The sequence below is a fragment of the Artemia franciscana genome, chromosome 1 (genome assembly GCF_032884065.1).
Source record: "Artemia franciscana chromosome 1, ASM3288406v1, whole genome shotgun sequence".
Lineage (NCBI taxonomy): Eukaryota > Metazoa > Arthropoda > Branchiopoda > Anostraca > Artemiidae > Artemia > Artemia franciscana.
Window position 1 is genome coordinate 4,411,640 of NC_088863.1, and position 16,571 is coordinate 4,428,210.

The window sequence follows — 16,571 nt, forward strand, 5'->3', positions numbered from 1 at the left end:
TTGTGCAAGAGGAGAAAATCAAAAAGACTAAACTAGGAGCCGTTTTATTATCACAAATACTATTTGAATTGCAGCTGTTTGTGTGATTCTGGGAATAGTCAAAGTTTAGACTTTAAAAATCAAGAATTGTATGTTTGTTGTTAGGCTATTAGCTTAGAAAATTAAAATAAAAAAAAACTCGTAAGAGCACTTTATCTCTAAATGCACTAAAAATTAAAAAAAAATAATTTATGTTGTTTCGACTAAATTCCAGAGTTCAAAGTCATACATAGGACTCTACAGTCGTTATCAGCGATGCTGATCTAAGTTTCACAGACCTTTAGCCAGGAAGTGCTATGGGTGGCTAAGGGCCAACCATCCTACATTTTCGCACATGCTTCCTGCTCACCTTCCCCAGATTTTTTCAGGTACCCATTTAGAGCTGGGTCAACTCGGGCTGAGTTTGCAGAGTCAGGCTACTGACCACCGTTCTAAACCAAATAGCTAATGACACATGGACTTGAACTTGTGATTTTAAGTATAGCGTGCCAACCATTTTGGTAGGATCGGGAGTTACGTTATCTCGAAAATTCCTTTGATTGGGTCCCTATTTTGATTTGGTTTGGAATAAGTTATTCTTATGCCACAACTACTTCTGATCTCATTTTCAGTTGACAAAAGTTAAAATCTTCTGAAATGTAAGAATAAAATGTTAATTTTACTCCTTCCTTAATTCTGTTTAAAAAAACTTAAGTTTCCTTAAAAATATTTTTGTTGGTTAAACCATAACAATATTTAAAAAAGTATTTTAAATATCTTATTTTTTTAGGAAATCTTTAACTCGTTTTTGTTGAATGCAAACGGGTGCTTGAATATAGTTGAAGATTTAGTCCTTCTAAACAGACAAAGTTAAATAAAAGTGTTTAAAATGAACAACATAGTGGCCACCCAATGCTGTAAAAACTGTACCTTCTTATGCCTGTATCACTTTTTCCACAAAAAATTACTTTCTGGTATTACAATTCAAATTATTCAAATTATCAAAACAATTCAAATTATCCCAACTTTTTTTATAGATTGTTTTGAATTCAATGCATCGATATTAGCCTCATGTTGGTGCATCATTAATTCAAAACTTTTATGTTCCTAGACTTTTACTGCTTAAAGAAGAACAAATAAAAATCTACTTTCTGGTATTACAATTCAAATTATTTTATCAATATCATTTACACACGATTCTTTTCTCAAAATCTTGATTTTTCAAGTTCGCCTTCCATATTTATGGAGCTATTTTTAAGTTTTCTCTTTCTTTTCTTTCTAAATTGTCCTTCAAAAAGTAATTTCTTACACTTCCACTATTAAAAAGCCTGTTCATTGACACTTTCTCTAAATTTTAATTGTTTGAGTTTGTTCTTTATATTTATTGAGCCACTTAAAATATTCTCTAACTTCCCACTCTAAATTTTCTATCAAATCTGAATTTTGTGCATAGTTTTTCCAGTAGAAAGTCACTTTATCTCAAAATTTTAACATGTTGAGATTGTCATTTTGTATCTGTTTTATTGTTGAGTTAATCTATCTCTTTCCCTTCAAAATTTACTAACAAGTCAGGATTTCTTATATACCTTTTCTCAATATATCCATTTATGGAGATCACTCCTTGTATTTACCGAGTATTTCCCTTATATTTGTTGAGTTTCAGTTTGCCCGTCATTATTGTATTTAAGATATTCCCTTGTTTGTTTTCCCTCATAAATGTTCTATTCGATCAGTTTTTTTTGTCTTTATTTGATCCATTAAAAATAAACTTTGTCTCAAAATTTTGATATGTTAAATTTACCCTTTGTATTTGCTGTGTTACTTTTGAGTTAGTTTTTTCCTTATCCTTCAAAATTTTGCCCAGATTTGATTTTTTTTTTTACATACAATTCCCATTAAAAAGCCCGTTAATAGATTTTTCCTAAGATTTTTAATTTGTTGAGTTCACCCTTTTTATTTGTTAAGTTATTCTTAAGCTAAATCTTTTTCTATTCCTTTCAAGTGCTATGTAAAATATGTATATTTTTATACTTCCCCCATTAAAAAGCTTGTTCACTTACTTGATCTAAGAATCTTTCTTTGTTGAGTTTGCTCTTTATATTTGTCGAGAGTTATTTCTGAGTTATTTCCCTTCGAAGTTTTCTGTTAAATCTGAATTATTTTTATAATTTTCCCATTAAAAAACACCTTAGTTCCAATTTTAAGACGATGAGGCTACTCTTTTTTATTTGTCGAGTTATTCTTTTGCTGCCCTTTTTAAATTTTCGGTTAAACCTTGCTTTTTTTGTATATCCCCCCTCCCCATTAAAACAACCTTTTTTTAAAATCTGATTTCTGTGGATCGCCTTTTTATATTCTTTGAGTTATTTTGAGTGTGTCTCTTGCTTTCACTTCAAAATCTTGTGTCAAATTTGAATTTACATACAACCCCCCCCCCCCTCAAGGAAAACCGTTCATTGGCTTTTTCTTAAAATCCCAATTTACTGAGTTCGCCCTTTGTATTTGTTGACTTATTGGTAACTTAACCATTTTCTTTTCCTTCAAATTTGTATTAAATTTGAATTTTACATATGCTTCCCCTATTAAAAAGCCTGCTCATTGACTGTTCCTTATAGCGTTAATTATTTAAACTCGACCTTTCTTTTTGGAGTGCCTAATAAGCCCTAAGCTTTCTCTTGCGCACTTACCTAAAGCGGTTAAAGGAGTTGAGCTCTATGATATCTCTAGTGGAACATTCCTCCAGTTTGGCTTTAACTTTAGTTTATGTTCAGTCGAAACAGGACAAGCACAGAAAAGGATAGAACATATTAGCATAGTTGTGTCACCATTGCAATGGATATAGTTACTACTTTAGTACTGGGTTGTCATCCTGACAATAATTTCTGAAAATGACTTTATTGCTATATTTCGGGGTATTGAGCGTCTGTAAGTACTCTAAGTAAATATGTTGCTATTAACTCAATGGTAAAATATAATATATATATATATATATATATATATATATATATATATATATATATATATATATATATATATATATATATATATATATATATATATATATATATATATATATATATATATATATATATATATATATATATATATATATATATATATATATATATATATATATATATATATATATATATATATATATATATATATATATATATATATATACATATATATGTATATATGTATATATGTGTGCGAAAGCACAGGATGGCTGGCCCCCAACCCCCCATTGCACTTCCTGGCTGAAGGGCCAAGAAACGGAGATCAGCACCGCTGGTACGGAAGGTAAAGCCTAATGCCGTATCCTTTACCATACCTTTTATATATATATATATATATATATATATATATATATATATATATATATATATATATATATATATATATATATATATATATATATATATATATCTGCATGATAACATGCGTTCAAAGGAGAAATACCAATGCCCTATTCGAGCGAGCAAGGGCTCATTTTTTTTATATCAAATTCTTTATTGGAGAGGGTATGAAGGGGCCTCCCAAGTAAAAGCAATGGAAATATTAGAAAACGGTCACTTGAACAAAAAGTTGATTGTACATAAAGATTCAAAATCGCCTCAAGTGAAGTGGGACTAAAAAGGCGCAAGGGAGCAATTGATATTTAAATAGAGGGACCTATCGCTACTTGTAGAGGGATAAGTAGAGAGTTATCTTATTCTTAGGATAAGATTTTTTCATAATCGTAATTTTATAGCTACTCATGAAAGCTATATTCCAATAGCTTCACCCTTAACTCTATAATAATATTAAATAAAAAAACAAGTTTTTTTTAAACTGCAAGTAAGGAGTGACATTAAAACTTGAAACAAACAGAAATCACTCCGTATGTGAAAGGGGTTGTCCCCTCCTCAATGCCTGGCCCTTTACTCTAAAGTTTGACTCTTTCTCTACTTTTAAAACAATAAAAATCTTTAGTGTGTGCGAAGCGTTGAGGAAGGGACAACCCCTTTCATATATGGAGTAATTTCTGTTCGTTTTAAACTTATTTCTGAACGTTTTTGAATTAATACATGTTTTGATTTTGGCTCACCGCACATGAATAATTAAAACGAAATTCGCATATTATTTCTTTTCCGGCTAAATGACTTTCTCATAGTTTTGATTGGACGGTTTTGATAAAGGGGTGGGGGAGGAGACCTAGTTGCCCTCCAAGTTTTATTTACTTAAATAGCCAACTAGAACTTTTAATTTTTTTTTTTACGAACGTTTTTATTAGTAATAAATATACATAACTTACAAATAACCTTACGTAACGAACTTCTATGTTTGTATATTTTTATTACGTATATGAGGGGGTTTGTCCCCTGGTCAATATCTTCGCTCTTTACACTAAAGCTTGAATTTTGTCCCAATTCTTTAAGAATGACCCCTTAATCACAAAGGCCGTAGGATAAATAGTTGAAATTATTAAAAATACTTTAGCGTAAAGAGCGAGGTATTTTGGAGGAGATGAATCACCTTATTTACGTAATAATTTCTGTTCTTTTTAGGTTTTAATGCTGCTCCTTACTTCTAGTTGCAATTTTTTTATTTATTTATTTTCTCATTGTTTTTTTAAATAATGCTAGAAAATCCTGCAGCCCCTTCATGGAAATTCTCTTCCCTCATGATATATTCCTCCATTGCTCCCACGTAACCCCCTCCCATGACCCACTTCCCCCTTTCTCAACACGAAAAAGTCTCCTTGAAAACGTCTGTTAGTAGGTTTAATTAGTAGGTTTTTCGACTATGCTGGACAAAATGGCTATCTCATAATTTTGATTAGGTGACTTTGGGAAAAAATGAGCGTGGGAGGCGACTTAGGTGCCCTTCAATTTTTTATCACTTATAAAGGGCACTAAAACTTTCAATTTTAGTTAGAATGAGCCCTCTCGCGACATTGTAGGACCACTGGGTCGATACAATCCCCCCTGGGAAAAAAACACGCATCCGTGATCTGTCTTCTGGCAAAAAACAAAACAAAATTCCACATTTTTGTAGGTAAGAGCTTGAAACTTCAACAAAAGGATTCTCTGATACGCTGAATTTGATGGTGTGTGTGTGTTTTTTTTTAACATTTCATGACTTTTAGGGGGTGTTTTTTCCTATTTTCTAAAGTAAGTCAAATTTTCTCAGACTTGTAACTTTTAATGGGTAAGACTTGATGAACTTGATGAAACTTGTATATTTGAAATCAGCATAAAAATGCGATTCGTTTGACGTTGCTATTGGTATTAAAATTTCGGTTTCGGTTACTATTGACCCGGGTCACTCCTTACTACAGTCCGTTACCACGAACTGTTTGACTAATAGGTTTTTTAAATACAAGTAAGTGGTGAGTAGGAAGAAAAAAAGTGTAATAACAATCAAACGAATCGCCCGCAAACAATAAGGCATCCTCACTGTTGACAAAGGGACAAAATATGACCCATAAGAATTTAAAAGAATGGAATCAAAATTCAAAATCTTAAAAAAAAAGAATAAAAAGAAACAATTAAAATAATATATACAATATTTATCCCATGTAAAGAATTATCCCACAGAAGTTGAATATATAGTGAATGAGCTGATTTTCACAACAATACAGAAACAACTATTGTATCAATAGTTGTATCAAATTATTGTATCAAAAAAAAAAAAAAAAAAAAAAAAAAAAAAAAAAAAAAAAAAAAAAAAAAAAAAAAAAAAAAACAAAAAGGTGCGGCCTTGACTATTCGTATCAGGAAACTAAGAAATTTCGATGTTTAGTAAATGTAGAGGCTCGAAACCTGTGAAACCATGGTTTTTGAGGTGCTGAATTTAATTGTGTAATGTTAATCAATGTTATTCCTGGTTTTTCCAGTCACCCAAATCTATGTCCCTTTATAAGTTTCAGTTACTATTGTAACTGTTTATTTTTAATAACCGTTCGTTATCATGAACTGTTTGAATGTAATAGCTTATGCTAGCAGAGATAGTGATCAGCAATAATATAAACGGTATTGGGTCACAGACAGCGGTGCCAACGCGGCATAATTGTACTATTTTTGGCAGAATTTATAGGTCCCGGGACAATGTGGTGTATTCGGAATGGTTCGGGTAAAATACAAATTTTGGCTGCATTTTGACTTTACTTGCTCCTTTCTGACTCGCATATTTTTTCAAGTTTTAGGGTTTAGAAATTTTTCTTCTGGTCACTGCAGATTTTTAACATGCTTTTCAGATGGTACAAATTAATATCTCACGGGGCAATTTTAATCGGAAAATTCGTACAATTTGTTTCAAAGTGTTGGCAACTCTGGTAATAGAGAATAAATACCTGCTAGCTCCAAAAGTGACTCAATTGATACTTTTTCATTCTTAAAGAGTTAAATAATATTCACATAAATCGATGCAATGTTTTTATCAGTAGAGAAACACAAACAAGCCGATATTTTTTTGCCTAAAAATGAAATTGGGCGCACAAACTTTTTTTTTGACAAGATTATAAATCGTTCACCGTATAAACTTATCCTTTTTGTACTTATAGGATATCAGTCTTTACACTGTGCGTGCATCTTTGCTTACTTTCATCTTAGAATAAACGGTGAAGAAGCTGAAAACCTTCTAACTACCAGAGTTTCGGTTACTATTGAGCCGGGTCACTCCTTATTACAGTTTGTTACCACAAACTATTTAATTGAGCCATTTAAAATATTCTCTTGCTTCCAATTACAAATTTTCCGTGAAATCTGAATTTTGTGTATAGTTTCCCCATTAAAAAGACAATTTAGCTCAAAATTTTAGTTTGAGATTGTCCTTTTGTATCTGTTTTATTATTGAGTAAATCTATCTCTTTCCCTTCAAAATTTTGTGTCAAGTCAGGATTTCTTATACACTTTTTCTCAATATACTCATTTATGGAGCTCATTCCTTGTATTTCTTTCATTGTATTTTCTCATTGTATTTCTTATGTATTTTTCTCATTCCGAGATATTCTCTTGCTTTCCCTCATAAATGTTTTATTCCATCAGTTTTTTTTTGTTTATTTGCTCCATTAAAAATACACTATGTCTCAAAATTTTAATATGTTAAAATTACCCTCTGTATTTGCTGTGATACTTTTGAGTTAGTTTTCCCCTTACCCTTTAAAATTTTGCTCAGACTTGATTTATATTTACATCCGGTCCCCATTAAAAAGCCTGTTAAGAGATTTTTCTGGTGAAGAAATATCAGAGACCGAAAAACATGCCCCAACCCTAGCTGCTTTCAAAAGTGTAGGATTCCAGAGAACTATACAAGGATTGGATTGTTATCAGTATAAGGCTTTCAGAAGCTCGTTAAAAGAGTTTAAATCAACGGTACATTCTCAGATTGAAACATCTAACATCTAACATCAAATCCAAACATCTAAAAATCTTCCCATTGAGAAATGACCGTAGATACATATAGCAACCGTTTTAGTGAAGTACAGGATAATAATTAATTAGAATGTGAGGGGTAAAAATTAAGGAGGAACAAGGGTAAAAATTGTAGAAATTTGTTCTTTTGCCTAAATTTCCATATTCCCCAAGTAGATCATTCAAAAAAATCTTACCGGGGACCTGACCTTCCTTACCCCCTAACCTCTGTTTAAATTTATGAGTGAGTACACTACCCCCACCTCAATATGATTTTTTTTAGCTTTAGCTTTTTTATGGCACTTGGTAATAACCAAGTGACATATAGCAATCGCAAATTCGGTCGGTCTGTCGGTCTGTCTGTCGGTCTGTCTGTCTGTCGGTCCCGGTTTTGCTACTTTAGGCACTTCCAGGTAAGCTAGGACGATGAAATTTGGCAGGCGTATCAGGGACCGGATCAAATCAAATCAGAATTTGTCGTTTTCCCAATTTGACCATCTGGGGGGGGGGAGTGACAAATAGAAAAAATGAAGTACTTACGAACGGGTGATCGGATCTCAATGAAATTTGATATTTAGAAGGATATCGTGACTCAGAGCTCTTATTTTAAATCCTGACTGGATTTGGTGGCATTGAGGGGGGAGTTAGGAGGGGGAAACCTAAAATCTTGGAAAACACTTAGAGTGGAGGGATCGGGATGAAACTTAATGGGAAAAATAAGCACAAGTCCTAGATACATGATTGACATAACCGGAACGGATTTGCTCTCTTTGGGGTAGTTGGGGGGGGGGGGTTAATTCTGAAAAATTAGAAAAAATGAGGTATTTTTAACTTACGAACGGGTGATCGAAACTCAATGAAATTTGATATTTAGAAGGAAATCGTGTCTCAGAGCTCTTATTTTAAATCCCGACTTGATCTGGTGACATTGGGGGGGGGAGTTGGGAGGGGGAAACCTAAAATTTTGGAAACACTTAGAGTGGAGGGATCGGGATAAAACTCGGTGGGAAAAATAAGAACAAGTCCTAGATACACGATTGGCATAACCGGAACGGTTACGCTCTCTTTGGAGTAGTTGGGGGGGGGGGTTAATTCTAAAAAGTTAGAAAAAATTAGGTATTTTTAACTTACAAACGGGTGATCGGATTTCAACGAAATTTGATATTTAGAAGGATATCGTGTCTCAAAGCTCTTATTTTAAATCCCGACCGGATCTGGTGACATTGGGGGAGTTTGGGTGGGGAACCTAAAATCATAGAAAACGCTTAGATTGGAGGGATCGGGATGAAACTTGGTGGGAAAAATTAGCAGAAGTCTTAGATACGTGATTTACATAATTGGAACGGATCCGCTCTATTGGAGAGGGGGGTTGATCCTGAAAAATTAGAAAAAATGACGCATTTTTAACTTATGAAGGGGCGATCGGATCTTCATGAAACTTCATATTTAGAAGGACCTTGTAACTCAGATCTCTTATTTTAAATCTCAACCGGATCCAGCATCATTGGGGGGGGGGCAGAAATCTTAGAAAATACTTAAAGCGGAGAGATCAGGATGAAACTGGATGAGAAGAATAAAAACCTGTCTAAGATACGTGACTGACATAATCGGACCGGATTTGCTCTCTTTGGTGGAGTTGGGGGGAGGTAATTTTGAAAAATGAGGTATTTGTAACTTACGAAAGTGTGACCAGATCTCAATGAAATTTGATATTTAGAAGGATCTTGTGCTTTAAAGGTCTAATTCTAAATTCCGACCAGATCCTATGACATTGGGGGGAGTTGGAGGGGGAAACCGGAATTCTCGGAAAACGTGAAAATACATCCGATCCGATAGGTGATCGGATCTTAACGAAATTTGATATTTAGAAGGAATTCATGTCTCAGAAATCTTATTTCAAATTCCAACCAGATCTTTTGACACTGGGGGGAGTTGGAGGGGCAAATCTTGGAGAACACTTTGAGTAGAGGAATCGGGATGAAGCTTGGTGGATAGAATAAGCAAATGTCCTTGATGCGTGATTGACGTAACCGTACTGGATTCGGTCTCTTTAGGGGAGAGGTTCAGTGATTCGGCGAGTTTGGTGCTTCTGGACGTGCTAGGACAATGAAAATGGTAGGCGTGTCAGGGAGCTACACAAATTGACTTGATAAAGTCGATTTTTCCAGATTTGACCATCTGGGGGGCTAAAGGGAGAGGAAAAACTAGAAAAAATTAGGTATTTATAACTTACGAGTGGGTGATCGGATCTTAATGAATTTTGATATTTAGAAGGACCTCGTGACTCAGAGCTCTTATTTTAAATCCTAACCGGCATTAAGCCTCCGATTTTCCTTTTAAATCAATCTATTGATTCTTAGAATTTTGTTAGAGCTCATACCATATGGCTCTTGGCTCTTATTGCCTCGTCAAAAGTGGCATATGAGCTCTTAGCTCTTGTTTGCCATAATAAAAGGAGTGGCCAGAATCACTTTGAATTATTATCTAGGTTGACATGCTAAAGCAGTTTATTATTATTTATGGGAGCTCTTGGCTCTTCTTGCCTCGTCACAAGTGGCATATGAGCTCTTAGCTCTTGTTTGCCATAGAAAAGGAGTGGCAAGAATCATTTTGAATTATTATCTAGGTTGACATGCTAAAGCAGTTTATTGTTATTTATGGGAGCTCTTGGCTCTTCTTGCCTCGTCACAAGTGGCATATGAGCTCTTTGCTCTTGTTTGCCATAGAAAAGGAGTGGCAAGAATCACTTTGAATTATTATCTAGGTTGACATGCTAAAGCAGTTTATTATTATTTATGGGCGGATGATTGCCAGTAGTTTACTTATATCAAAATCCTGAAAGGAGGGGGTGGGACAAATTTAAGAGTGAAAAATGAAAAATTAGCCATTTAATACCTTAAAGGCAATAGAAAAAACTGATCTGTGCCTGTGGATGCTTGAAATACGTAAGCCTATCTTAGTTTTGACAAGATTTTGAAATATGCTAAATTTTAGATGGGAGAGCTGGGGCCCGGGTGAACAATTGTCCTCTGCCCCATAGCAAATTACGTCCCCGATGATTTCTCTCACCCTTTTTTGCTTCAGTGCATCTGTTTGAGCTTATCTTATAAATGAAAGTAGAGTCTGTCTCTATCACTGTGTCTATCACTGTCATTGTCAGGTAGAATCCTCTTCCCGTATTCAGAAACACCACATTTTCCTTATTTGGACAAGGTAAACCGTATAATATTGAATTCTACCGGACGAACGTGAGTGAAATCAGATTCATTTGATGGCACAGTCAGGTATTTTCTCTTGGATGAGGATGAAGCACCGACTAGGAGGGGGATTTGCAATATCAGGTCAAACTTGGATAGATCCATCCTAGCCAAGTGGATTGTTGCGCTGGATTTAGGATCCTTTGTCCGAGAGGGCGAGGGTTTGAATAGTAGTTTACCCAATTATTTGGTTTGGGACGGGGGTCAGTGGCGTGACTCTGTAAGCTCAGCCGGAGTCAACCCAGCTCTAAATGGGCACCTGTAGAAATCTGGGGGAGGTAAGCAGGAGAGCTGTGCAAAAGCACATGATGGCTGGCCCTCATCCTCCCATTTCACTTCCTGGCTGAAAGGCCTTGAGACGGAGATCAGCACCGCTGGTTCGGACCTTAAGGGTCTAGTGCCGCATCCTTTACTTTTTTTTTCTTTTTTTAAACTTGGATTTGTAACGGATTTTGTGGACTGCTTAGAAGGCAATGAAGAAATAACTATTCTTCATAAGTATTTGAAAAAAAATAATTGTGTTTGTGTGTTGTTCAATTTCTCTATTTTTATATTCACTGCTTATTTCACTCTATGGTATTATCCTATTAAGAATTTACTGTTGAAAGTTTGCTTTCTCTTTGAATTTTTCTAATTCTGAATATGAAGGAGATTCGTCAGCTGGCAAATTTTCTTTCTCAAGGAGTCTTTATGACTAATTCCCAACCGTTGTTAAGCTTAATTCCCAATTACGCTGAAAGCCCCTAAATTATTAGCGTAATTTTCAAGTTAGTGAGCCCATTTTGTATAGAATGAGATTAGATTTTGTTTACTTTTTTGCATTGGTGATGGATGCATGAATCCTTGATAATCCCTCTGTTTTTAAATTTTTTAGCTCTTAGAAAATACCCCAAATGGCTTAGAAATTTTAGTGAGATGAAAAAAATATCCATCTTATGTAAGCAGGGCCGTATCTAGGGGTTACAAAAAACTGTAAAAAACGCATCAAAAATTTGTTTCTGTGCATTTTTGTTACGTTTTTACAAGTAGGAGACACACATTTTTTTAGGGGTGGAGTCATAACCCTTAGTCCTTCCCAATAATACGGCCTTGTATATATGGCTGCATGGTGAAAATAACCGTTTCAACAAATGGGGTAGCATTTTAGCTAAATCCCCTTAGACCCCTCCAATAGTACTTGTGGCCGTAATTTCATAATTGCGGCGTCCACCGTAATCTAGTAAGCAAGGAACTCAGTTCACGTTAAATGAAAGATTAAAAACACGTTTAGGAAAATTGCCAACTGAGGGAAAATCGCCATGTGAAGTTGATTCAGGAATGACAGCTATCAATTCGATTAATGTGGGGTAACGTTATTTACCCCACATTAATCTGGGGTTAAAACAAGTTGTGAAAATAAATCTATAGAAATTTCGGAAATAGGCGTAAAACCCTCAAAAATGGTGTCGGATTAGTTGGAAACTGCACACCAAAATCATTATAATTGAATGTTGCAATTACAGTCCCCACATTGAGTTAGAAGGAATATCGTTTTTTCACTTGGGAAGCAGTGATATGTCTCGTTTTCTTATTTTTTTTTTCGTTGCAGCTAGTGGGGCATTGATACCACATATAGAGATTTTAAAGGCTCCTTTAGATGATAATTTTTATATCTAAGTGGTTTTTGTAAATAGTAAAAGATTTTATTAAAAAATTTGTAATTTTTGAAGAAAAGCTACATCTTCATATACAAGATGATATAGCAAACGTATTACAGTAACAACAGTCTTTATCCATGTCTAGGTTATGCAATCGATTTCTGATCTGTATTATAGAATTTAGTAAATGAAAGTATAACGATAAAACAGGCATGATATTTAAGCAAAGAAGTAAAAATAATAATAAAAAAATCTGAATATCTTGACTCTACACCCGCGAGCCTTTATAAACAGGAGAAAAATGAATAAAGCTAAATTAAACGGAACGTATAAATAAATAAAAATCACATCTTAATAGCTTCGAAATATCGCTGAGCCAATCACTGTAATTAGCATGAAAACGCAACACAGAATGACATATGTATTATCTCTAGAATCAAAATAATCGTTTTTTTTTCATGTATTATCTCTAGAATCAAAATAATCGTTTTTTTTTTATTATTTAAAGTTTTTTGCTTTACAATGGTTCCATTTTTTTTAAATATTATGGCTCTTTTCTCCCTATATTTTTAGTCATTAAACTCAGTGAATGAAAAGGCAGTATGATCTAAAGTTATTTGATCTATATTATAGAGTAACGCGACTACTTTTACGCTTTTATGTATCATGATCAGTGATTCTAGAAACGAGAATCCGAACCATTTTTGGCATTTCGAACATAAAGATTATAAATGGAGAAGAAAAGTTGGTCAGACGTTTAAAAAATCCCTAATAATTTTTCAGAAACATTGAATCATGTTTTATGACATACCAAACGAAACAAAACAGAACCATCTTACCCCCAACTAAAATGTTTTGGAAATCTTGTCATGTCAGATTCCCGGTGAAATGAATTTACTAAGAAGTAAGCTTTTTTTCAAATGTAGGTAAAATGTGATATTAAACCCAGCAAATACCTTGAATGGGAAAGGTATTTTCGTCTGCCCTCAAGCCTTACTTGTAATGCCCGTTTTCATATTTTTCACTAGGACATGCAAATACTTCTATTTTAGAAATGTGAAAAACATTTGAAGTTACAAAATGGATATCTTTTGTATTTAACAAGTTTTCAGCAAACTGCGGACTCAGAAGTTATTGCATTACTTCACGAGGCCTTGCTACTAGAGATCTAGATTTGAATATATAACATGATGAGTATTATGCCTTCTAAAACAAAGTGAATATTTAGTATCCACATACCGTTGTCCTTTTTATTGAAATTATTTTTGACATCTGGAAAATAAAAAACCAGGAATTTCAGTAAAATCATCGATGCAACTCGGTTACTAATATGGTAAGAAATATCAAGAGAATATTTGATTTGTTGGATATAATTTAGATGCGTTGATTCGGTTAAGTTCATGTGGCACATTCCCGCCCTTCTCCAGTTAACAAGAGTAAAACAGTTCAAAATAGGGATGATACATTTTTATTGACAGTGAATAGATATAAGATTATTTAACTGGATATTTCGAACACATATACAGTGTACATCATCAGCAGTAAAACTTTTTACTAAAAAAAGTTTTAAATTAAAAGTTAAAAAGTAAAAGTTTTACTGCTGATGATGAACACTGTATATGTGTTCGAAATATCCAGCTAAATAATTTTATATCTATTCACTGTCAATAAAAAGGTATCATCCCTATTTTGAACTGTTTTACTTTCGTCATGGAAAGGCAGTGTGGTCTTCGAAGTTATTTTCTCCAGTTAACAGTTGCTTGGGATGCTTTTACTGACAGAAATGTACAAGAAAAAGCATATGAACTCGGAACTGAAGACACTCTTACCTCAGTCAATTTTTTCTGGATTGTCTCCGTCTCTGGGCAGCGAGACGAGCGTCTTCGTCTCAGCACATCAGTAGAGATCTACTAGCGCGCCTCACACAGGGGCGAGGGCGCGACAAAATTGAACTCGGAACTTAGAAAACGGTTGGCAGTGTGCCAGGGATATTTCAACGTTTTGCCAGTTCAGAAAAATAGTAACTCACTACTTTAAACAAAAGAAGAAAAAACAGCCGCTCAAGAAACAACTGTTGGGGAAAGATATAGAATAGTCCCGCAATGCATAGGTAAAACCATCTTTGGGGACTGAGACAATGTTGAACCCGTTTACAACTTAAATTTCTTGAAGTATATTCCTATTGTCTGCTTACTTCTTTAGCCCTGCCCCTTTTTTCAAATATTAGGAAACATATCCTAAAAATCGACTTTTAACATTTTATACCCCCCCCCCAGAAGTAAGCTTAGGGGTAATTTTTCAGGAGTGATTAGGTTAAATCTTATATAAGTCATAGAGCTTTTGTTTTTAATTCTAGTGACTTTTTATATAAGGTATAGCAGGCATGCATGCAAAATGTGTTAGGTACGATTATTCTGCATATTATGAAGTAAGAATTATTTTCTGACTTCAAACTGCCCATATACTTTACCCCTCCTCGCCCCTTATGGGCAAATACAAAGCCCAAATTATATTTTCACAACTATTCTGTCACTTTTCTCTGTCTCGTCTCACGCTAAAACTACCGAAAACACCAGTTTGTTCTCGAGTTTTACACAGCATAAACTTGAGTGAGTGGCGCGTAATATACAAGTAGACCTACCAAAAATTTTTCCCTCTACGAAAAAAAACTCAAATAAAATTCTCAAATTTGAATTCCTTTCCCCATGGAAAAATTTCACCGTGGAAAGATGTTTTCAGTAAAAATACCCCCCTCGAGACAAATTCCTGCTAGACAATTCCCTTCTAGCTGAAAATTCCACCTAGAAACTTTCTTGCGGACGATCTCAGGTGAAAAACGTTTCTTGCGCACTTTCATTTGAAAAAGACGAATTTCTGATTGTTTTTAAAATTATGCCGGTAATCCCCTCCGTGAAAAATTTCCTAACAAATAACCAGCAAAGAGGTATTTTACAGCAAAGCTTTTTTTTTTTTTTGGGGGGGGGGGGTACAGAAGAAACTTTTAAAAACACATCAAAAATTTAAAATTGATATCTACTCCCATATGATTTCTGGGTATGTTTCTGGGCTACGCTGTTATTCTGAAAGTAAAGAATAACATTAAACCACAAAATGAGCAGAAGTAATTCCGTACAGGGAGAGGATTGCCCGTTCTTTACCCACATCTCCACCTCAAGGTCAAAGAAACTTCGGAGTGTGCTCATTAGATCAGAAATTGATATTTCTAGTCCTTTTTTTAAAGTCCAAAGGGATTAGAGACCAACCAGCTGCGTGGGGGCGATAATACCTGGGGAAGGGTATTTTACGTGTATTTTTCTGGGGAAGGGTATTTTCCATAGGAGGTTATTTCTGCTCATTATGTTTTCCAGGAGTGGGGGATAAACGCCGGCCACCAAAAAGGACAAGGAAAGATAAAAAAAAGACCGCTAACATCTTCAGATGCGTCAAACTAAGCATGCTCAATGCCGATAAAACCAAAAAAGAACAAAAACATTTAACAATAAGAAAAAAGGAATTGCAACTAATCAAGTGAAGAAGAGAAGGGGAAAATCATAATTGCTCGTCAAAAAAAATAATTAAAATCTAACCAGCATTAGGCTGGACTCTTATAACATGGATGGGGTTGGAATAGCTTAAATACATTTGGTTTGCTTTTTTGTGTGGGAGGGGGGGTCAATTGTTTTTGATTTCCTTTAAAGAAATATTATTTTGTCGTTTTATTATTTCTTCTTGCACTGTTCTTGCTGTCCTATTCTTCCGATTTTTTATTGCTTTCGTTTTTATTCTTCTATTGTACTAATATAAATGAATAAATATATCTTAAAACGAGTTCAGCTAAAATTAAATATGCAAATCAAGCTTAAAACAAACAAAATATTTCAATATTGTAGAATAAATGAAACAGAACCAAAACGAACAGAAACTAAATAGACAATCATAACCAACAAACACAACATGTACAAATATAAATGAATAAACAAACCTTAAAACGAATAATGCCTTAATTAAATATGCGAATCAAGATTGAAACGAACAAAAATCAATTCTAAGAAGAGCTTTTGTGTTTTCAGTAAAACGCTAGTTTTCTATAATCTTAAAAACATAGGGAAACATAATTAGTTGGTTTGTTTGTACTAGCTCTATCGATATATATTAGGTAGGCTGTGAAGTAATAAGTTTTGTCCGTTTTGAGTTTCAACTTCCCTCTTTACTTCCCTAGGAAAAACTTTGGTTATTAACCAACCAGGTTAAGACAATCAGTT

At 34.2% G+C, this 16,571-nt stretch overlaps 1 protein-coding gene across 4 annotated transcripts in view; it reads left to right on the plus strand.

Moving 5' to 3' along the window:
• Positions 1–16,571, plus strand: part of LOC136024704 (neuronal acetylcholine receptor subunit alpha-10-like) — a 644,557-nt gene that overhangs the window by 451,410 nt on the left and 176,576 nt on the right. The window contains exon 1 of one of the 4 annotated variants that reach the window (XM_065700135.1): positions 2,762–2,943. The exons of the other annotated variants lie outside the window; for them this stretch is intronic. Coding sequence (XP_065556207.1) covers positions 2,907–2,943 — 37 coding nt within the window. The 5' untranslated portion in view covers positions 2,762–2,906. Of the gene's footprint in view, positions 1–2,761; positions 2,944–16,571 lie in introns of those variants that run through there. 4 annotated transcript variants of the gene reach the window in all.